General features: G+C 40.3%; 3 protein-coding genes across 8 annotated transcripts; all 3 read right to left on the reverse strand.

The window, feature by feature from the left end:
* Positions 1 to 330: 330 nt before the first annotated feature.
* Positions 331 to 2,125, reverse strand: LOC144565311 (protein JINGUBANG-like). The gene has a single exon (XM_078315033.1). The coding sequence runs from the start codon at positions 1,998 to 2,000 to the stop codon at positions 597 to 599; it is 1,404 nt and encodes a 467-aa protein (XP_078171159.1). The 5' UTR covers positions 2,001 to 2,125; the 3' UTR covers positions 331 to 596.
* A 1,239-nt stretch (positions 2,126 to 3,364) lies between these two features.
* Positions 3,365 to 5,173, reverse strand: LOC144565543 (uncharacterized; the record flags this gene model as incomplete). Its single annotated transcript, XM_078315333.1, has 3 exons — positions 3,365 to 3,626; positions 3,741 to 4,249; positions 4,661 to 5,173. Coding segments are annotated over 3 exons (1,098 nt in total), but the record flags the coding sequence as incomplete, so codon positions are not given.
* A 3,193-nt stretch (positions 5,174 to 8,366) lies between these two features.
* On the reverse strand, positions 8,367 to 23,335 carry LOC144565000 (uncharacterized). 6 transcript variants are annotated; one of them, XM_078314613.1, is made up of 19 exons: positions 22,996 to 23,335; positions 18,029 to 22,856; positions 17,744 to 17,932; positions 17,541 to 17,655; positions 16,416 to 17,460; positions 15,790 to 16,240; positions 15,101 to 15,154; positions 12,317 to 15,020; positions 12,091 to 12,204; positions 11,821 to 11,951; positions 11,578 to 11,670; positions 11,191 to 11,463; positions 10,620 to 11,082; positions 10,358 to 10,433; positions 10,050 to 10,186; positions 9,328 to 9,388; positions 8,913 to 9,034; positions 8,490 to 8,740; positions 8,367 to 8,459 (listed from the first exon to the last, which is right to left on the reverse strand). In XM_078314613.1, exons 1-15 carry the CDS (start codon positions 23,274 to 23,276, stop codon positions 10,087 to 10,089), a joined length of 10,917 nt encoding a protein of 3,638 aa, XP_078170739.1. In that variant the 5' UTR covers positions 23,277 to 23,335; the 3' UTR covers positions 8,367 to 8,459; positions 8,490 to 8,740; positions 8,913 to 9,034; positions 9,328 to 9,388; positions 10,050 to 10,086. The 6 variants fall into 6 exon arrangements, with proteins under 6 accessions (XP_078170739.1, XP_078170735.1, XP_078170738.1 ...); XM_078314609.1 differs by having other exon boundaries at positions 9,274 to 9,388; XM_078314612.1 differs by having other exon boundaries at positions 8,490 to 8,799; positions 9,274 to 9,388.
* Positions 23,336 to 23,703: the final 368 nt, after the last annotated feature.

A 23,703-nucleotide genomic window follows, 5' to 3' on the forward strand; every position in this document is an offset into this window, starting at 1 on the left:
GTCACAATTTAATCGCCGTCAATGACTAATCGGTCAATTAATCAGCTAAACAGTCGTTTTTTATTACAAAAAAATTTGAAATAGAAACATCAGCAGATACCAGCCCAACAGGCAACACGGAATGGAGCTCCATACCACATGCAATAGCAATATAAAGAGCCCATTAATAAAACATAATTTATTGTGTCTACAGTGTTGAGCTCCGCTCCAATATTGAGCCTATTTAAATCATCTATTAAGCCCAATAAAAGAATCACTCGTATCTGCATAGACTGGATTGTTATTTTGCTTTCCCTAATTAATAAGGGGTGTTTCAAAATACTAATTACCGAGAAAAATAATCAATTAAATTGCTATTAAACAATGAAAATATCAAAGAGTTCTGATTAGAAACAAGACGCGAGAACAAATAACAAGATCTATATACTTATTACAATGCTTAATTTTCATATGGCAACCTATTCTTAGAGCACAGTGCATGGCCTAATTAATGAATTCCAGGGCTCCTGTCAACAAAATAGAACAAAATGAACAGTGCTCATGAAAGCGCTTCTTACTTAGAATCACTCTCAACATGTAGTAATTTGATCCATATCTCATCTCATATACATGGCGCCCTGGTCCACCGGCACGTGCTGTGGCCCACGTAATAGGGCATCTGGTGGGTCTTCTGACACGCGCCACACCTTCACCGACTTGTCGAGGCTGCCACTGTACACGATCCACCTACTTGTGTTGGCGCCTGCTTTCAACCCGCCCTCTTCGTCTTGGTCAGGCACAATAGCAAGGCACTTGACGGGACCTGTATGGCCAGTAAGCACAGAGAGGCATGAATGGAACCCACCCTCTCTGCGCCACACATATATGGTCTTGTCTGCTGATCCACTGATCACTAGAGCTCCGGCAGCAACAAGGCAGAGCACGGCCATCTTGTGTCCCTGCAAGGTCCCACCAAAGGCATGGTGATGCTCTCCCTCCCAGAAATTGATCAACCCGTCTGATGAACCGCAATACACAATAGGTGCCGTTGGACTCACAGCTAATGCCGTCACGGCAGATTCCTGTTTCAACAATGTCTGCACAGGAGCATGCTTTATGCCTTTGCCCTGGAGTTCTCTCTTCCATACCTTAACCGTGCCATCTGCCGAACCAGTGAACACCAGGGAGTTGAATGCAGCAACCACAGCATTGACTGCATCGTCATGAGCAACAACAGATTCGAGGCATTTCGAGTCGGAAATGCGCCAGACCTTGAAGGTCTTGTCCCATGACCCTGAGTAGAGGAGGGACCCATCTTCGGTGGGACCAAGGCAAGAGATGGCATCACAGTGCTTGATCCAGAGAGAATTCTTGTGACGTTTCACCTCTACATAGTTTGATGGATTGAGAGAGCTACGTAAAACATCCCTGAGACGAGGAAGGCTGCCGATACGCTTGTGCACTTGTGGATTTTTTACAGATGCCTTCCAAACCCTGATCTTGCCATCCTGGTGTCCAGTGAAAATGCGCTCACCCGCAATTACAATGGACTTGACAAGGCCGCTGCTGGACTTGAACCCGGCCAAATCCTGCTGCTTCTTCCACACCCTGATATTCTTACTATCAGAGCCCGTGTAGAGAAGGTCACCCACAGCGGCTAATGAATAAATGTGGCCTTCCTCTCGTACCAGTGACCCAATGAGAGTGGTACCGCCAGCACCAGAACTGCCATTGGCAAAGCTATCGCCATTGGAGTCGTCATGATAAGCCCAGGGTGAGGCGGTTGTCTGGTTCCAAGGGGACATGGCATAAGGGGAGCATTCACCACTGATACTGCTGGTGTACTCAGAGCTATAGCCAGGTGCATTGGACGAGCTGCTGTGACGGGTCATTAAGTCAGGATCCTCTGCCATGGAATGAGGAGCAGATTGATACACGGGGTCGGAATGCAGCATCGGTGGGTATTTGCCTTGCTGTGGCATCCGATGGCTGCTGCTCCCGTTGCTCGTATCTGCATACATGTTGCAATATCTCGCACCTCTATTGTTGTCGTTCGGAAGGTCGAATAGTTAGATCAATATCCCATGCAAACAATGTTGGATAATTTGTGTGAGAAATTCACGAGTTGAGAGAAAAAATTATTGAGAGAGACAAATGATAGCTAGGCACGTAATGGGGGGTTATTGAGGGGGGGGTGGAACCGTGGAGAGACGACATGTCAGTTGTGTTGATGCCCCGTCCTTTGAGCGCTTCCATCCATTCAACTCAACTGTCACTGCCAACCCATAATTTGCTTTTTTTATACTCTTAAATCTAGTGGTTGGTTTTCTTTTTTGTCAATTCCTTATTATCTGACGTGCCTATCACTGATTATAGCCCAAGTTTTAAGGTGGTTTTTCCCTCCAACAAAATACCTTCGCTGTGTTCTTTTTAAAAAATTTATCTTTTTAGGGGGAATTTCATGTATATCCCTCAAAAGTTTCAATATTACGTATTTATCCCTCTAAAATCTATAATTACATATTTATCCTTAAAAATTATAGAAACTCACATATTTGTCCAATCCATTATATTTAACATTAATTTTCTATGTATTCCCATTTTACCCTTCTTTTATGTTCCATTCTAAGACCAATGTTAGAAAACAGTACCAATATATAACCGTACCAGTACCTTCTTTGCCTAACTAATTTATTCCTCAACAGGACTTTGTAGCCTGACTAAAGTATCTTTTATGGTTTCAATTAATTAGTTAAGTTAATATATAATTTGTTCAGTTCAGCTTTTATGGCTCTGTGATTTACATAACCGTACCAGTTAAAATTTTTGAGCAAAAGCATCCAAATCTTCTTTTGCTTTACTTTTTTTTTTTTCTTTTTTCTTTTCTATCCCAGTGAGCAAGAAGAAATAATATATTTTCTTCCTACCAATCTTCCATAAATCTCCTTCATGGCAGTGATGCCCTGCTATCTCATATTTTGCCAAAAGATTTCTTAGTTCCTCTATCTTCACGTACATAAAAATTAAACTGCTCTGTAACTAATTATAAATAAAATTAGTTAGCTTTTTTTGAAGTATTTTCTCAGTATTTCACTGTCTTGTGCTTTCCTCGTACCAGTACTGAACCGTACCGTACCAGCACTGAACCGTACTGTACCAGTACCAATACTGAACCGTACAGTACCAGTACTGAACCGTACCGTACCAGTACTGAACCGTACCATACCAATACCAGTCACTACAATATGTTTTCATTTTGTTGTATTAAACACCTTGGTTGCACAAAGAAAAAATAACAGTATATTCCAAAATTATAACATTATGAAACTTTTAGTGGCCATTAGTATAATAATTAAATTATGACACCATAATCATAATCAGCATTAGACAAAAACAAAAACTTTGTTCTTTTCCAAAAGAATCATTGCAATATTATATTGCACCAACAAGTTTTTAATAGTTGGTACAGTAAGTTCCAAAAAACACACTATTGCAGTATCTAATAAGATTATAAACATACAAAATGCAAGTAACCATAATCAAAACAAAATATTAGACCACATCACAACTATTAGACAGTCAAATGCATGGCATCACACGGCATCGACTTCTTACTCCTATGTGCTTGTGAATTCTTTCCTCGTACCCTGATTTGAAAAAATATTATTGTCAGCAATTAAAAATCTATAAGGGAATTCATAAATATTGAGATTGAATTTCTAAAAAATTAACCAAATGAGAACATAAATAAGTTTGATAACCTTTTACCAGTCGTAGGTTGAGATACATTTTGAGAGGTACCAGATTCAGATATTTGAGATGTAGTCATGAGAGGTGCCGGGTTCTTGCAAGTCTTTTGATGATGTCCGTACATGCCACAACGCCGACACTTGTGTTTTCTTGTCGGTTCATCGGATGAAACATATCTGTTCTTTTTAGGCCGTCCAGGCGGACGTTTGATGGTAGGTGGATATATCTTATCCTCTGTTGCTACATGCACCCATTGATCCTTTCCCGGCATTGGAGCAATGTCCATGGCATAGGCGGCTTTGCATTTTTCGATTGTGAAGTATGGATCCACATACTTTTCCCAATTAGCATCCCTTGTGAAAGCAATAAAGGCGGCTGCATGTACACATGGAAGACCTTTAACTTGCCAAACCCGACATGAGCATTTTTTCTCATCTAATATAACCTCCCAACGTTTTCCCTTGCACTTGACTTCAGCTCGATTGTCACTACTTCTACAAACTTCATATTCACCCAAGTTCTACATAAAAAGTACATAAAGTACAAAAAATACATAAAAGATTTTTAATGGAGTTGCTTGTTTCAAGAATATACACCGAGGGAAGAAGTGTAATTATTTATTTTAATTTATATTTAATCTAATTGTGACTGTTTTATCCTTACCATGATGTTTTCTTTTCTCTCAAGTAGTTCGGTTTAGCTTTTATGATTAATGCTTTATTCTTAATGCGTTGATGTACTAAAAATCTACACTTGGTTGATGTACTAAATTAATCCTTTTCTGGTACCAATTATATTCATAAATAGAAATCTACACTTGGCTGATGTACTAAAAATCTCACAAATAAATAGAATATGCCTTTTCTGGTAACAACACAGTGTTTGTTGGGGAGATTGTTGGCTGAAGTAAAAATCTCACAAATATACATACCTTGGTGATTTTGTTGAGGTAATTTTTAACTTTAGGAACTAATATGCCCTTCCATTTTCTCACATTTCTCCTCTTCTTATCAAATAGTACCATAATCTTTTCTCTAATGGCATCAAGGAGATCAAGCACAGGTTGATATCGCACATCACCTATCCAAGAGTTAAATGTTTCAGAGATATTGTTCGTAATGTAATCACACTTGGCTGCTGTACCAAACTTGCTTCGACTCCATATCTTTTCATGGTTCTCATTAAGGAATGTAATTGCATCTGCCTGTTTTTTAGCAATTTCACCTAGTAATTTGTCATGCTCATGGGGACAATAGGTTTTTGCTGCACCCCACATCTTTTTCATGAAGAAGTCACCGTGAAATTTTTTCTTGAAATTACCTAACAAGTGCCTCATGCATTCTCTGTGCTCAATACTGGGATAAACTAACCCGATAGCTGCTTCTAATCCTTTCTGCATGTCGGATGAGATAACAAGACCATCTGGTGTTCCAATTGCTTCTAACCCTTGATACAAAAAATACTTACTTCAAAAGTAACACCATCTTGTAGGACAGAAGCATGAATCCGCCATTCACAATCTCTACTTACACATCTTGCCGTGAATCGTGTCAAGTCACTTTTCTCAATGAAGTACTCAAACTCATTCATCAATGCATGATGATTTAGAGACCTTCTAAAATGAACTGCATTTAGAAACTTCGAGTTTACTTCTATAATTGAACTTTTCTTGCTATATTCATAAGTTTCATCTTCATAAATAGGCAACTCAATTTCACTATCAGTACTGTAATGACTATGATAGCTTTCTTCAGTGGGGCAATAGTCTGAATCATCCTCTCCATGTGGTTCATTAAAAACTTCATCTTCCTCACTGTACCAAAATATGAACTTAAACATTTCAGTGGTAAATACATAATGCATGATTTATATAGTAATTAGTTATCTCAAAATGAATATATACCTTTGTTGTAACACATTTGTATTAATATTTTTCTCAGTCGTCACATAGATGGTAACTTCTTTCTCCTTCTCATACATGTTAAGCATCACCATAAAGTTGTCATCGGAATCAAGTTCAATGAAAGATTGTTGTTTGGCATTCTTGTCAATAAAGAGTATGGAGAAAACTAGATCGCCCCTTAATGGATAATGCTTCATCACCTCTTCAATTAGTTCATTCAAGTTGTACGAGCAACTATCCACATAGATGCTTTTTTGAGAGCCAAAACAATATTTTCTCCTGCAAGAGTTCTTGATTATTCGGAAGAAACCTCCATATTTCAATCTTAATTTGTACTTGGATGAATGCCTGAAAATAACAAAAGACAATGTTGAACTAGCAAAATAAATTATTTGCTGGAAATTTAATTTTTAGATGCTGTCCATTGTTCTGACAACCTGATTTCATAATTTTACTGTGACCAATTAACTTGGCCAAATTAGAAGTTCTTTATATGGAAATGACAAGCAATACTTGAACTTTATGCCTAATTAATTTCAGAATTTTCATGGTTCAGGAACTATTATGAACCAGTGATTTTCTAACTGACAAATTCTAGGCTGATAGCAGTTTTTTTTTCTGAACCAGCCCCATTTTCAGGATATGGACTTCAAATACTCACCAAAAATCACAGAAAATTCCAAATCAAGAATTTTTTGGTGCTGTTTGGTGCGCCTGTGCACCAGTTCCTATCAGAAATTTGCCTGGGTCTAGTTGGTACCATTCTTGCCTCCAATTAGTGTTTACCAGAACCACTATTCATGGGCCAATACCACTGGTACGGACTGGTACCATACCAGTAAAATTAGAATTAACTGGTAGTATCGGTACCTCTAGTACCGACTCAAAACTAATCAGAACTTACTCATGTACTCTCCAAAGTGCTTAATCAGGAATTCTCAAATAAATTTCTAAGTCAAACAAAATTAACACAAAATCTAAGTTTCAGAACTTACTCGATAGTGGGCGACTCAGCCATGTTCTCCCATCTAGGTCTCGAGTAATCTTTGGCAGTCAAGTCTAGAGGGAGGGGCGATTCAACATCCGATGCCATATTGAATAGGGGAGAGATGAAGAGGGAAGAATTAACGCAGGGGTGAGAGAAATCGAGAGGGGAGGCGATAAGAAAAGAGGCGGGAAGAGAAATCAGAGAGAACAGGAGGGAGAATGTTAGCGTGTTTGGAGAGGAGGCGGGAGGTTTTGGCGCTTCCAAACTCAACAGATTAAAGAGAGAGAGGAAGAAGGGTACAATGGTCATTACCATATTAATTAATATTGTAAAATAAATTTTAATGTTTAAAAAATATTATTTAATTATATTTAGACATATTTGATATATAATAGAATTAGATTGGACAAATATGTGAGTTTCTATAATTTTTAAGGATAAATATGTAATTATAGATTTTAGAGGGATAAATACGTAATATTGAAACTTTTGAGGGATATACATGAAATTCCCCCCTCTTTTTAAATTGTTTTGCCATATGTAGTGTAGTTCCCTTTTCTGTCCTAACGTAAGACGTGCATATCACTGATAAGAAATGAATTTTAAGTTTTCTCCACCAATTAAACTAACAGGCTCATTTATTTTTACGCTCTAATTTAACTTAGGTTTCCCTCTTTTAGTGCCATTTGTCCATTTGAACACACCAAAAAAAAAAAAAAAATTCACTTTGCTTGCTACTTCCAAAAAAGAAAATTCAATATTTTGACCCAAAAACATCTAAAGACAAACATGTTTGCCAGCTCTGTCCGTGTCTTTCAAACAAATGAATATAACAAAAAAAAAAGAGTAAAAAAACTGACCTGTTTTTCATTGGCATGATTATTTCTGCTGTTGTGAAATATCATTTCCAAACTCGGGAACCATACAACTTCACAAGTCTCCTAGTCTTGCGTTGATATAATATATTTTATATTTATCACACCAGCTTTTAGATTTATGCAGAGAATTATGAGCGAGTCTATGGTACTATGCATATCACGGGTTGGTCCGTAATACGGCTCAATATTCGACTTTTCAAAATCCTAATGGTCGATCCGAACCGTTCATCTTGTTCTCCATATTAATATGTGTTTGGAGAAAAAAATTTATATTTTTTGAAATTTTTTTTTACTACTTTTTTAGATATTTAGAAAATCACTTGATCTGAAAATTCTGGACCATCCAAAAACAGTGATTTTCAATAAATCTAAAAAAATAGTAAAAGATTTTCAAAAAATGTAAAATTTGGTTCCAAACACATATTAATATAGAGAACAAGATGAACGGTTCAGATCGACCGTTAGGATTTCGAAAAGTTGAATATTAAGCCGTATTACGGACCAAATCGTAATATGCATAGTACCATAGACTCACTCGAGAATTATTCATATATATGTTATACTTGCTGCAGATTAAGTTATCAGCTATCACAATTATTTTATCAGTGGTAAATGGTATCCATTATACGAATACTTTTGAACCAAATTAAGTTTATGGTTTTTGGAAAACAAAAGCTTCCGAGGGCAGAAAGAAAACAAAATACAATGAATGCTGGCAATCTTAAATTGGTCGATTATGATATAAATATATTGTTATTAGAGAGAAATAATCATGTATATAAAACACAGACAAATCCCAATAATTAATATAAAATACATGACTATACTAAACAAAAGCTTCAGAGGGCAGAGAGACAACAAAATACAATGAATGCTGGCAATCTTAAAATGGTCGAGTATGATACAAATATATTGTTATTCTGAGAGAAATACATGACTAAACTAAAGTCAATACCGCAACCTACAATTTACTAAACAACACAAAGGCAACCTACAATTTACTAAACAGCACAGAGACAAACTCAAAGGAAGCGTATGGTAAAGAGTTGCAATTTACAGCTACAAATATTCATAAGAAAAGGAGAGCAAAAAAATAAAAACGCAACGATAAGAGAGAAAAAAAGCAAAATTATTGGTGATATGGCTTAGGCAGTGCATCTCCTACGTTCCACAATTAGAAATTCCAGTAGCCTTCTCTTATTGTCCTTCAGATGAACCAATTGGAATGAACCAATGCTTGCGCTGTCAATCAGCCATTGTTAAAATTATTAGCACACTATGAGCAGGAGCATATTTACTAACTATTCTATGAGAAGGAAACAAAATATGAGAAACCAAGGTTACTCTGCCTAGAATACATGAGTAGTGTAATTGCAACTTTTTGATAAGATGAAGGGGGGCAACATCTACATACCTGATCCATGTAAGAAACCCATAGATCGATTGTGGGCCTCAAAATATTACTTGAATTATAGCATCTGCCAATGATCTGTCTAATTAAAGCTAGATCCTTCTCTTTCTCAGATACATTTAACCCTGCAAATGAACATTAATTAAATTGAAGTTCTTCCAACTTAAGTAGATCTTTGGTTTCTGAGGCACATCACCATCCATTTACTAGATAAAGGTTGTTTTTTAGTTAACAGGTTTACACTAGAGTTTTATGTAAAGGCACTAGTTTATTTTAAAACAGCACAGGCAGTCTAAATTCAAATGAGAACAAAATCTCTTCTTTTCAGGAAAAAAAAACTATTTGATGGAGTAAACAGGTACACCTCCCAAAGCACCAGAATAGTAAAATACCATTTAAATTTATGTACGCACATTACAAGCTTTAGTTGGCTCTGGTTCACGACAAGAAGATCATTGCAGTATCAGATGATTTTACACCTGTGACACAGAAGTGCCCACTTAGTAGTGCCTTTTTGTTAGATGTAAAAGCAACTATGTTTTACTATGATTAAAAAAATATAATTTGTTCCCAAAAAATCAAAAGATACAAGTATACACTGGCAAACTAAGAAAGCACAACTCTAAAAACATGCAGCTCATGTTCCCCCCTCAGCTACTTCTTTAAAAAAATCCCAAGTGAATACTTGTTTCTCCCGCATCCAAACATAGCAAAACGATCCATACATCAGGTTTCTTCTTATACAGTTCCCACTATTAAAAAAGAGCAGCTAAGTTTTCCATCTTTCTTGGTTCTTGTCCTTGAATACAGACTATTTTGGGTGTTTTTTTTAATAATTGCTGGTTATCCTCATTCCTTAACGGGTATGCATAATATTCTGAGATTTTGTCGGGAAATAGATGAAGTCAGTCACTTTTATAAGATGCCTAACAAGTGAGCAATTAGTTCTGTCAGACGGATGGGGTGTTATTTTCCCGGTATTTGTTTTGATTCAGGGGGTATAGGCTTTGGAAAAGGGTAGATACAAGTACAGTTTTTTATATATGTAAAAAACTTGTTTCAGCTAAACTGCTTAACCTTTTTTTTTTTTAAATGTGAGCAGATGTGGATAAGTTGAAGGCAATAGAGGAAGGAACTTACCAAAAAAGGAATTGAGAGGGATAAAATGGTAATTGAATCAGATCCAGGGGGTCCATCCTTCATACATGTTGCTCAAATTGTCAATGCTTGTAGCTTGCTTCACCAGATGCTCTACTAGCTCTGATATCCCCATGGACCTTTTACGCACAATCACCACAGATCCATTACAACAGTAATAATAATAATAATAATAATAATAATAATAATAATAATAATAATAATAATAACAATAATAACTTCCAAAATCATAAAGTTCAAAATTCTTAAAATGTTACTAACTACAAAAAAATAAAAATAATAATACATACCTGGTGCCATGGAGATCTCTACCCTGAATCTTCTGCTCAACTTGCTTCAGAATTGACAAAGCAAATTCATTCTTACCTGTAAAGCGGTAACAACATTTATTACAGACTAATAAGTCATAACCAAATTATCAACCCTCAACTTTATGCAACATAAAAGCTAGACACGACGGAAGGAGCATGCAAGATCATGTTGCTAATCTAGTGATTTTTTATTTTATTTTATTTTATTTTTATTTTTATTTTCCATATCTTAGTATCTTACCCTGCATTGGTCTGCTGGAACCTGCTGAGATTGGCTTCTGGTCACCAGTAGTAGATGCCTGCGCTTCAGCATGAGAATCATCAATTTTGGTCTCAGAAGGTTTGGCTTCAATAGATGTGTCCTTATCCACCATATTTAGTTGTTGTACTTCACCAGCACCTGTTGTCACACTTAAATCATCTTGGTGTACTTCAACTTCTGAGCTTTCAATATCTACGGTTTCAACTACATCAGAAGAGCTTGAACTGTTGCTGCTGCTTGTGTAAGAGCCAAGAGGGGGAGAGATCCAGTACTCATCTTGGAGTGCTGTCGTCTCTGCACATATAACACTTGACTCTTCAGTAGTTGCTTCGTCCTTTTCCCTCTCAGCTGAACTGTCAGCCTCCTGTAAAGTGACCACTGACTTTGACAACGATAGTTCCTCAGACCTCACTCCTTGGCTTTCTCCTATTCCTTCAAGAGCCTAATAATTTAAAAGCATTTCATTACAAACTTTATCTGATGTCAATTTGAAAGAAAATGCACTTACAAAAAATGGTACATTATTAGACTTGATAAAAGAGAATTGCACCTTGTGAAGGTTTCCAGCATGTAGACTTGAGGTGCGACCGAGCTTGATTAACAAAGAATGCAAATGCGTGGCATGCAATGTGAGTGAAGAAACAAGAGGTGCTAAAGCTCGGCAAGCCTCCCTTACTTTTAAGTTATAAGACTGATACAGTGTCTTCCCCTGAACAAATAGAGATCTACTACCAAGACTGTTGTTACTATCATTTTCATGATATAATGCATCAGCCAAATCATTAGCTAGTGAAGCTTCCAGTGGAAGTAGGATGCTGTTAGCCTGCCAAGATATTTTACAAACCAAGTAAAAGTTAAATGTGTTCAACTTTGCACTCATTCTCCCCTGAGATGCTAGTCCCAGTGGTATCAGACAGAATTTCTAAAAATCACCAACCTTAGAGAGATCAGTCATGAGTGCACTATGTGCTGTAGAAGCTTCCTTTCCTAAGCTGTATATGTCATGCAAACCCTCTGTAATGGCCAAAACCTGCAATTTGTACAAAAAAACCAGAAAATGTTTAGTGTTAAAAAAGGTACAAGTCCAACCTAGAAGGTGCTCGACTTAGTTCTTCCATTTAAAGGTTAAAAACAGAAAAAATGGACAAATTAGCAGCAGCCACATTCAGAAGGTTCTTACCTCCTCAATTAAAGAACCACTTTCAGAAGTCAAAGCAGAATGACCTTTAGAAACACGGCTAAAAGCAGAAAGTGCTTCAAGTGCTTCACGAGCACGTGCCCTCATCAAGCCAAGTGTTTCCTGAATATCAGCTGAAAAATACAAAATAAATATAAATGAGCTAAAGCACCTTCATGTTGAAATAGAAACATTGATATTCAAGAAAGGAAAGAAAATTTTAATGGTTGCCGATCATATCTGCAGGACAAGTTCAAATGATTAAGGTCAAACCTAAAGAAGACTTTGTCTTGGCAGAGACCGTAGAGAGTTGACTTGAAACTGCTAACAATTTTTCTGTGGCATCCTCTATGTTGCACTGAGCAAGCTTCCACTCTTGTTCAGCACCTAATTGAGAAAACAAATTCCAGCAAAAATTTATAGCAGAATCCACATTTAAGACTAGTAATTCTCCCTATCAGAGAAACTAAAACAAAAAAAGTGGAAGGTTCAAACACACATGTAAATGAGAAATAAGCGTCGTTTAATTGTGTCAGATAAGTTGACAGTATCTGCCCCATCCTGCCCTTCTCAGTGTAAGAATTACTTGCATCTGATGCCAAAAAAGGACCGCCTCTGGAGGCCTCAATATCTATGACAGATGTACAAATCTCCACCAGACCAGATGCCTGATCCCCTACCGCTGAAAGCAAGCGATGCCTCCTCAACAAATGGTCATGGAATTCAGAAGGAACCATGCTGCTTGGTCCCGCACAGGCCCACCCCATGGCCCTCTCCAGCTGTCCCTCAATAGGCAATGATGCCCTTTCACATCCCCGTAAGCCTTCTAGAGACCTCACTATCAAAGAGACCGATGATTGCATCTCATCTAACAGCTTTTTTCTACTCATGTTTAGAATTAAGGAGAAGGCCTCGTCATTCCCAAAAATGTTCTGTGATAACAGGTTGCTCTTGATAGCATATGGAGCTGAGATATCATGCAGCCACTCAAGCTGAGCTGTTTCAAGCACTGCATTGCCTAATGCATCAGTTAGGTAACTGACCTGCCTTTTCATAATAGCAATGGAAGACTTGGCAGCTCTGGTGGTCTCATGTGCACTATAGTACTCCTCCAGCATATTTACCACTCTATTCACAGCCCCCACGTGATCTTTGCTTCCCACATCAGATGAGCCCCTGGTTTGTAAGCTACCTATCTCTTTATCTAACTGAAGCACAAGGGAAGGAGTTACTCTCTCCTTCAGGTATTGTTGTGCATGTTCATGTAAAAGAGCCATGAGTTTTCTTTTAAGGGACCCGTAAAGTTGATCAATACCAAAGTTATGATCAGTAGAAGAGATCTCATGCAAGCACAAGTCAAGAATAGAACCCACCAGACCAACCTTCCAGGCAAAGAAAGCATGATCTCTTAGCAAGCCAGATAACACCCACGCCATCTCAGATAAAGAACCCGATGAAACCATATCCGGTGCAAATGCCACAGATCCACCAAATTCTGAAGGAAGCAAAAGATCAAGAGATTCAAGCTCAGAAAAAGGTTCTATTAAGCTGGCAAGAAGAAGAACAAAGTTGCTTCTTCCCCCCTCTTGAGTGCTTGTTGCTAGCAACGAAGACAAGTATTGCTCAGAGGAGACTAGTGAGTTGATTAAACTGGTTTCCATGTTCCTAAGAGACAAAAGGCGCATGTCCTTTTGGTCCCAGGTAAGATGGAGCTGCTCAAGCTGGGCTCTACATGACTCTTCCTGGGATGCCAGTTCATCCGCCTCTTCCCATGAGAGATGGTCTCTTCCCCTGGCAGCTGCCTCTTCCAGGGCTAATTGTCGCTCCTTTATGAGTCCAGCCTTTGCAAAGTAGTTCTGTTCAAGCTCTGCCATAGAGGCCTTCTCAAGCTCAACCTCTACCAGCTTCCCTATTGCCGAATTGACAGTATCACAGATTTGAGAGAGGGAAGCAAACAACTCCATGACCGCTGACTTGTGCGAAAAAAACTGCTGTACTATCTCCGGAGCAGCAACTTCGCTAATTTTCTCAATTATGTGATTGGTTGCGTTCAGAATACCCTGGAAAGTTGAAGCCCATTGCTCTGAGGAAGAAGGACCAGATAACCTGATGCTAATTGCTTCCTCAACTTGGTCAACAAAATCTGAAACCAGAACACATTTTTCAATCTGTCCTCGGAAATCCCGAAATCCAGTCCTATATCCAATCTTGGGACTACCACCCGGATCTCCTCCTATCAATCCATCAAACCAGAATGATGTACTGGAGAGGTCAAGAACCCTGTTTCTCACATCCATATAGATCTCCCTGACAGCCATTCCTAGAACTAGGAGTACTTTGGCCCTCTTCTCTTCATTGCAGGTGTTGCCTGGTGATTGCACATACTTGACAGTTGCTGCAAATAACCGCTCTCTCGATTGCATCTCCTTGTCAGATTCAATAGATTTCATCAACTCAGAGCACTCTGAATCAAGCCTTCCCATATCAGCTATATGGCTCTCTATCTTGTTGATCAACTTGAGGTATCTTTGTTTAACCAACTCGTCACCAACACTGAAGCCAAGGCCACCTTCCCCCTGTGCCTTGGACAGGAGCTCGGAAGCCTCCCTTTTGGCAAGAGAAAGCATATCAGCTGAGAGGTTATTGACCGATAGCTGCAAAATCTGTCCCCAACTACTTATTGGGCTGGTTGTAATGTAATTCGAGGGAAGAACTCTTCTCAGCACCAGGGCGTACTTCTTTAGAGAATTTGTAGCATTAGAAATGCCAGCATTCAGTTCAGCTATCAGAATAGAAACATCCTTATCCAAATCAGCACACAGCGATTTTGTAGGCTCAGGAACAACTGAGAGAGGGACACCTGACACCAGAACAGCCGAGATAAGGCTCAAATCCTCTGCATTTTCTACCAACTGGGTTGTGCTAGTAGGGATGGACCCCTCTCTCAAGGAATCGAGGACTTGCGCATGGAGATCAACCCATGTGACCAACTCCTGGGCCTTATCTGCTGCTGCAGATTTGGCCTGGGCCAAATCACGAGAATGAAGTTCAAAGGTAGCACGAGAATTTTCAGAGAGGGCGGTGGCTTCAGCTAACATTGACTTTATCGAAGACTCCTGCTGCACAAGAGTCGACCTCTCTTTTTCAGCATGACTATACATAGTAGATCTCACTTCATACTGGACAAATTCATCTAGGAAGCTCTGTAAACACAAGCAGCAGATTAATCTACAGTCTTTAGGGAGAGGTTGCTAAGGAGAAGTTCTTTAGTTATAGTTAGTACCTTCAAAGCAGATTCTGCGGCTGGTAAGGTCACGATCAAAAGATCATGATGCTCCTGTACATATTAAAAGTATAAATAATTTGCAAACATAATAGTATATATTAAACTCAAATTAGATCATACAAAAATAAAACATATCTGTCTAATCTTTTCCAAAATAAAATAAGAGATAAAAAGATCTGACATGATTAGAAGGGTTCTTTTGCAAATAACACCCACTTGTTAACAAATGGTGCCCCCAAAATTCCCATATTTTCATCTGACATCAAGCATTCAGGGTTATTTCCCAAAAATGCTTAAGTGTAACTCGACAAGATCACTGGATTGTTGGAACATCTGGTTCGATTAGGGCTTTTACAAAAATATTGCTATAGGCAAGGGTAATAAACTTATTAATATTTAACAGAATATTCTATAGCATCAAAGTGACACAGTTGAGGTGTTACCTGTGAGTGCTGCAATTTGTTTTTAATTGGCAGGCAATTGCCTACCAATATTTTTCATTAAACAAGGAAAAATATTTACAATAGAGTCTCGCAAAATTGTAGGGACCTACTTGCAAGAATGAGAATGTTGGATGTGTTTTGCAAACATGATAACAATTAACAAAATTGGTTTTATTGAAGAAAAAGAAAAACAAGAGCTATTGTTGACAGAATAAGAGTAAAATGTAAAGGCATATAAAAGACCTGTAAAGGAACACGAATCTCCTGAAGCCGGGAGGAGAACAGACTCAAACTAACAGCCAGATCCATCCCTTTCTTCTCCTCACCAACTAGCACCGCCTCATCCTCTGTGTTACCGCCACGTGTCCACTCCATCAATGGTTCCCACACAAATACCTCTAGCAGCATTAATATTACATCCTTGTTTCTCTGCAGCGCAGTCATTACCGCTTCACAGCTTGCCCTGAATGTGCCTTCTATTCCACTCAATCCTAAGGCAGCCTCCATTATTTGAGTCAGCCGGAATGGCACTATTTCAGGGATTTTCAACCTCTTCCCTTTGTCAAAGCATATATTGTAGTCAATATGAACTATGTCACCGGTGTACAAGTCCATTAATATGTTATCCAAATGCCTGTCCCCAAGGCCTAGAATATGGCCCACCATACTCATTGCTGCTACACTACCAGAAAACCTAAAACATAAAGAAAAGAACAGTAGTGTCAGAAATCAATGTTGCTCTAGCCAGGTTGGAAAATCAATCAATTATTGACAACACTAATGCAATAACAAATTAGCAAAAGTAGATATCAAGCTCAACAACTAGAATGACAAAAAGCAAACTAGGGAAGTAATTAGAGTAAACAAACCTCTTTATTTTAAGATTAAAGGACCTGAAACCTTCACTAGAACACCACATCTCCTGCCAGAGAAGCTGGCGGGGAGTCTCTTCCCTAAGCTCAAGGAACACTTTCCTCTTTACATCATGCGGCCAATCCCTCCTTGAAATTACTCTCCTTATACCTTTCTCCTTCAAAGCAGGTATTATTTTTCCATAGAACATGTCGCTGGGACGGGGAACAGGAGGGACCGACGCCTCATTATTTGTATTGCCAGATCCACCACCTACTGCAGAGAGCTGTGCTTGGGCCAGCTGTGTACGTTTCTGCCATGACTTGTATACACTGTATATGCTGCTTACATTTTCTACCCACTGTATCAACCCAGCTCTCCCGCTGATTGGTGTAACTGAGTAATACCGGATTGCAAGAGACCTGCTACATGTTTCCCGGAATGAGCCCAGAAAGTTGTTTATAGCTTCTAACAACTGCATTATGCGCGCATCAAGGCGCAGATCCTCACGGCCTTTCAGAAGGTATGTATATTTCTGACCATCTGATCCTTGCAGAACAAGCTTCTTAGGCTTTGTCTTAGTCGATAGCACTATGACCTGCTCACAGAAGGAAGCGACTGTAACAGTACTAGGGGCATCCGTTGTAATTTGCTTCTCAAAGCCAGGCATTGGAATCTCCGAGGAGGATATATGTTTCAGATTTGGGGCAACTGCACTCATTGAGACAGATGACTTGCGGTGATGAGTCATAAGAGAAGTGGTAATAGCCTCGAATTGCCGCCAGACCTCTCCCAATGCTGTTGAGGAAGAAGGCGGGGCTTTTAGCGCTGAGATTGCCAAAGCCAACTGCTCTCCATACTCTTTACGAAACCATGCTTCATGAGGGGTCCTTGGTTCACGAGAAGTGGTTGCCAGGCGACGTTCTAATGCCACAATCACAGGAGCCATCATAGCCGAGTACTTGGCTGTGTTTATCTTGCTCTTTTCAGCGAGGCTAAGGGTAGGATTTGCAGCAATACGTGCAGCTTCCTCCTTTAACACATTGATTCGCCTCATCACATCTGCAATGGATTATTAACAGAAATAGCTATTGGTTTTAACAAATTAAGCGGAAAATTTTATTTTTATAAACTAATCATACCTGAATGAAGATCCTGAAGAGTGCTTAGCCACTGTTCCTCCCAAAGGACAGTTATCATCCCAAGCTCATCAATCACAAGTCTAACATCTTCAACCAATTTGGGATAATGCTTCACCTGCAATAGAATTCAGACGCCAAGAATTATAACCAAAACAAATATTAAGCACTGGACTTTGGGAATACAATAGGACACGTTAATATACCAGCAAATCCAATATGTGTTGAAGCTCATCAGTTGGGTTCCCTTCAGAAGAATTAATATTAACCAAAGTAGGATACACAATAGAACAAGGAGACAGCTTGCCTAGCATCATCAACAGTCCCTTGAGCTGTTTCCTCACCACTGTTTCTGGATGCGACCTTAGACGAGCAAATAGCTGAGGTATTATTTCCTGTCCCGGTAAATAAATAGCAAAATAAATTATCAATATTCTCTTCGTCTACAAATTTAATTATTAAGCAAATGGAAAAGAAGACATTAGACATACCTGCCAAGGAAGTATCGGAACAGTTGAAAGACCAGAACCGAGTGCTTCTCTCAACTCCAACCCATAGTTTAGAATTATGTGTAGAAGGTTGAGTACAGCCGTGAGAGTGTTGCTTTTAGCTTTTCCCCTCGAGAAGTCTTCCTGTTCATTAATAGAATCAGGTTTCACAGAGGAATAAGAGAGGTACTGAAAGTATCCACTGGCAGCGTGCCTAAATAGTGAGACCCTCCTTTGCCTCAGAGACCACCATATTTCAACAAGCTCATGAACCACAGAACCTAACATCTCATCTTTCTCAACTGAAGAGTTGACAGTACAAAAAAGAGCTCGTAGCTGAGAAGATAGCAAAGAAGAGAGGGTTTCTCCACTGTCACGGGCTTCACACCCAGGAGCTCCTGCCACACGTTGCAATAGAGAAACTACTTGCATAACCAACAAACTAACTGGCTGAACTGTCTCTCTGTGAATCTTTCGTACTATGGTCTCAACCTTAAACACCTCTTCCTCTGTCAAGTGATGACTAGCCAAGGAAAGCTCTGGTTCAAGAACAGGAGACAAAGAACAAGCAGATAAAACAGGACCAGGAGCAGAACAGGAGCTTCTAGCAAGTGCAAAACACCAGGATGCATAAGAAAGCCAAGTCTTTCCCAATGTGGGACAGAGGCGGGTGGCAGTTTTGGCCGCAATACCACTTACTTCTTGTAATATCGCATGGCAATTCAAATTGTCGGGAAACAGTTTTCGTGCTTCAGGCACAAGACCGGATGAAGCATTGTAATCTTCAGTTATCTTTGAAAGGATGCTGCTAGTAAAGTTGATGGAGCTCTCTTGGCACAGCCAAGCAGAGAGTTTCAGACAGGCCTTAGCCTTCACATCAGCACCTGTGGTACTTGAACTAAAAGAATTTAAGCAGCCTATGCCTGACAGCATGTCAGGACTGACAAACAACCAGAGTTGGGTCAATGCCTCTCCACTGTTACCTTCTGCATAATTTAGGAGGATGCTTTCATACTGTGTGGTCAAATGCAACAATTCCTGCTCCTTCCCTTGAGCTTGGGAGCTCATCAAAGAATGATTTAGGAGGTAGTTTTTCATTCGATGAGCCAACATGAAATTCCCCTGCTTCCTTGCCAATCCAAGTAGCTTCTGGCTGAGATTAAGCGTTGGCAGAGATGTCGGTTGTAGAAAACGGTAAACCCTTAGCACCTTCATCCACATTCCACATTCCTGGTGTGTCCGCTCCATTGAGATTAACTGATTAACTGAGCCTACAATGGATGCTGGCTGGTTATTAGGTTTGTTTTGGCCATCAGATTTGGTGACTTCCTCAAAGGTAGAGATGCAATGAAGCTGGGCTGCATATGCAGCAGCCTCAGTTGTTATGCCATCAAGTGGGGCCACAGATAAGGCTTCATGCAACACCAGCCTGGCTTTTTCTATAACATCCTCTTTACTACCACCCCTTTCACTACTATCATGGAGCATTGAGCGTATTAACATCTGTTCACTCCTCTCCAGTGCAACCTTAGAATCAAGCGTAAGCTCAGAGCTACTCTTGGGTAACAGATCAAGGTAAGTCCAGGCTGCAGTATAGTCTTCCTCATCAAAACGTGCTAGTGCATAGATGGCATTCATTTCTTTCCCAGCAGTGGTTAATGCACCAGAATAGGGTTTGCCAGCATGAACAGAACGGAGGGTCTGTAGCTCAGTGAGCCAGTTCTCAAGGCACTTCCAATCAGACAGGGATGTATAACACTCGATCGCACGTGAAACCATAAACTGGATTCCTTCAGAGTCAATGGAGCTGAGCACCTCTTCTGACTGGAGAAGGTGGGAGTAATATGCAGCAGCCATCTCGTACCGACCCTCAGCCTGGTATGCAAGCCCAGAAATCCATGAAAATGGGCTAACACCGATTCCAAACAAAGATGAAAAGGACACTTCTGCCCATTTCTGAAGCCCAAAAAGAGCATCAGCCTCATGACTCTGGCACAAAGCCAATGCAGCATGTCGCAAAAACTTCAACACATCAGCCCCTAGCCTGCTGTTGTCTCTGAGAATGGAGATTCCCTCATGAGATTTTTCCTTGAAGGAAGACAGTACTGTGTTTCTAATATCCGTTAATTTTATACCACAGTAATGAAAGGTGGCATCTTTGCAATGCAAAACCAAGCTCGCATTCAGCATTGGGTCACATATACGGGAGAACCACTCCTCACATACCTTCTTGTTTGCTCGAAAGAACACAGTGCTTGGCTTGGCTGGGCTAGGCAGGAGAAAGGACCCTTCATAAGCATTATAGATATTTTTCTTCAAAGACTCCACAAAATCCAGCAGAAGCCGCATCGGCAACAAGCTAATCTCCGATGCTGAGCCAATTAAATTGGTGTCTGCTTGCTTATTAGCATCTAAGCTGAGCAAATTTGGCACATCCAAGAGCATGCGTTCAAAAGCTGCAAAAGTCTGAGCAGGACCACCTAGGTTAGTTCGAAGACGGAGATGAATGGAATGCCTGGCTGCCTCATGAATGCACCACCAAATTGCAGCCAAGTTGCTAACTGGACATATTCTATCAATCATAGAAGAGACCATCTTGGCATCCTGCAAGAGTTCTTCACTTGCTTTGGCATCTGTAATTGCATCTTGTTGGCTCAAGAGAACATCACTTCTGGCTCGGCAACTGAATACCGTGCGCTGCACCCAAGATGAGAGAGGCAGCTTCCACCTGTTAGCGATGTAACTCAAGATTGTAACAAACTGTTGCGAGTGGAAATTCCTAGTTGATTGCTTCACGGCAAGAACATGCCGCCAGTTCATGCAGTGCTGGTGGACCATACTAACTAATGAACTTTTCCTGCCGAAGCTTTGAGCTGTTTGGTGAAGCAAACCACAGGTATGAACTGTTGCAGGAAGAACAATAGACGTCACCTTTAGAAATTTATCTCTTACGGAACTATCTGGATCCCCAAGCTTATCAAGAGCAACCTGCGCTGTTGCAGGGTAAAGTGAAGGATTAACAAGCCCTGACAACAAAAGAGCTTCTAATGAAGATGCAGCCTCGTATCTTGCTTTGGTTTCCAAATCATATGCCAAATCCAATACTGCAAAGAGCCCAAGACTAGGAAATCTAGGATTATCACATGTTTCACAAGTACCAGGAAGCTTCTCTTTGAGGGTTAAAAACAGCGGACCAACTGAGTGGACCCAGTCTAGAGCTTCCAGTTTTAAAGCCAGCGGCTGAGAGCTATGAAGGGCATTAGCGAGAAATATTCCATATCTATCCATGTATATCTTTCTCAGATCAATGTAGGCTCCTTCCCTAGGACTTGCTCCATCAGTAGCACCCCCCTTCTGTGAGGCTTTACAAACCATGCAATTGCTTAAAAGCTCAACCTCACTAATCTTTCTCAGTGTTTTGAAAATGTTCAACTGCAGTTCAGGGGAACCACTTAACGGCATACTAAATGGAGTAAACTTATCAAGAAGAAACGATGCAAACCTAGTAGCTCTTGCATACCTAATCATGTCAATAGTTATCTGGTCAGGCAGGCTCTCAGCAGCACCAACGTTGATAGAAGTTAACAAAATCTTCAAATCAAAATTAATTAAGGAAAGAAGCTCCTGCTCGGAATAAATTGTGTCGCTATGTTTATCTTTGCTCATCTGCAAGGAAAGAGCACCAACATCTTTGTACCGACCGTAAATTTTATCAAGCAATTCCTTTAACAGTTCTAGCTCTTCCAACAAGCAAGATATTGCCTGAGAAACCACCCCGTCAGATCCATGCTGGAGAAAGAAAAGATAAGTAGTCACAGAACCAGAAACAATTAAGTTGTTTGGATGCAGCCGCAGCTGAGAAATAGGTCTATGAATCTGCAGCAGTGCTTTTACAGAAGAAGGGAGGAGCACAACGCCTTGTAGGGACAGAATACGCACGTTGCTCTTGAGCACCGCTTCCAGCTGAAATGACGGAACTGCTCCTGCCAAACAATGGGACACAATATTTACAGCCATTTCATAGAACCCAGCAAACCTTTCACGCAGTATTTGTGCCAGCAGAATCACACATTGCCATGACGCGGCCATCCACTTGGACCGCCCTACCACATCAGAACCAAACATCGCTGACATGCACCTCAAAAGGCGAGGAGTTATGCTCTGGAGCGGTCCCACCATCTGATCAAGTAGGCGGGCATCAGTAACTGCAGCAGAGGCCATGACTCCAAGCAATGTAGAGAAGCATGACAAGAGAGCTAACAATCTAGCCCCAGAGGAAGAGCTAGGCCCACCAAGTACCTCCATATCTCCTAGAAACTTGGAGAGAAGCCCAAGAGAGAAAGGGAGGCTACTGAGCCAGTGCCCCTGGAACTGGAAGAAGGTATCCATTATAAGGCCCCGGTCAGAATCAGATAGGTCAGGAACGAATGCCCACCCCAGGAGGACGTCAACTATATCTGCAAAGTGGGGCCGAAAGCTGTGCACAAATTTCACAGATAAGAGGGAGAGAAAGCCAAGAAGCTGGCGCAGTAAGCCAAGAGAGGTTCTATCATCTTCGAGAACATCTTGGCAAGCTCTGACAATTGGATGGATGAAGCGGTCCAATCCGGCAGGGTCCCCAGCAGAGAGCATCGCTCTGAGGCCCTCCAAAGCCAGCTCAGCCACTGGAGCATTACCAGGGTCCCGCAACAAAGGAAGAGCCCATGCCACAAATCCATCTGGGAGTCCACCTCCAGCCGGATATGGCTGGCCCTGATTGACAAGTGGAGAGCACAAAACACCACACAAAGTTCCATATGCTACTACAGCCGCACGACTGACAGCATACGACCTGACAAACCATTCATTACAAAATTAATCATCTACTATCCGTTATTTATTTTCAGACAAAGGTGCATTAGCAGATACATACCATCGAAATGATGGTAGCTGAAAGCGAAAATTAAAGAAATCAAGAAAGAAGTGTTTACTGGTCCGAGAAGAGAGGGGAGAGGCCCTGCGCGAGGAAAGGAGCGGATGGAGGTAGGAGGAGGGAGTTCGGAGGGAAGGCGGTGGTGCGTTGAAGAGACTCGAGCGCCGCTACTCTGGCAGCATCGCTCGCTGGCCCCTCGTGCGCAGCTGAGGGACCAGAGGTTGAATCGACTGCGGAGGCTGCGGAGAGAAGAGAAACTAACTGTTGGTGGAGGTTCTGTTGCTGGTGCGGCGGACGAGGGTGCCGGAGGTGGTGCTGGTGATGATGGGGTTTTTGCATTGTTCTGTTGTCCTATCCCGCTCTCTTTCCGTAAGTCGCTGTCTCCGATGGTATAGAGAACGGCGTCGTCTGACAATCGGGGCCCATCAGGCCCAAACATATTTGGTTGTAGTGATAATAGGTTATTGATTTCTTTTTATAAACCATAATTAGAAAAAAAAAATTATGAAACAACATGATCACTTTTTTTTTATATATAAATCATAAGAATTAAAATGTTACTTTAGTTTTTTTTTTTTATCAAATTGTCATTTCACAGATTTCGAGAAAAAAATATGTTGAAAAATTATAAAAATACCTGAGATTGAATTGTCATTTCGGTCCCAAAAAAATATCGGAATTGAGATGGCATTTCAGTTCTTATGATTTTTGTTAAAAAAAATAATCATGTTAGTTTCATAAAAATATTTTTTCTAATTATGATCTA

This window comes from Carex rostrata, chromosome 14 (genome assembly GCF_964058835.1).
Source record: "Carex rostrata chromosome 14, lpCarRost1.2, whole genome shotgun sequence".
NCBI lineage: Eukaryota > Viridiplantae > Streptophyta > Magnoliopsida > Poales > Cyperaceae > Carex > Carex rostrata.

Coding starts and splice junctions, on each gene's coding strand:
- LOC144565311 (XM_078315033.1), bottom strand. CDS start 2,000: ATGTATGCAGATACGAGCAACGGGAGCAGCAGCCATCGGATGCCACAG.
- LOC144565000 (XM_078314614.1), bottom strand. CDS start 23,276: ATGCAAAAACCCCATCATCACCAGCACCACCTCCGGCACCCTCGTCCG. Junction 11,671..11,820: donor GTGGTTCTTTAATTGAGGAG/GTAAGAACCTTC, acceptor TACAAATTGCAG/GTTTTGGCCATTACAGAGGG. Junction 11,464..11,577: donor TCATGACTGATCTCTCTAAG/GTTGGTGATTTT, acceptor ATATCTTGGCAG/GCTAACAGCATCCTACTTCC.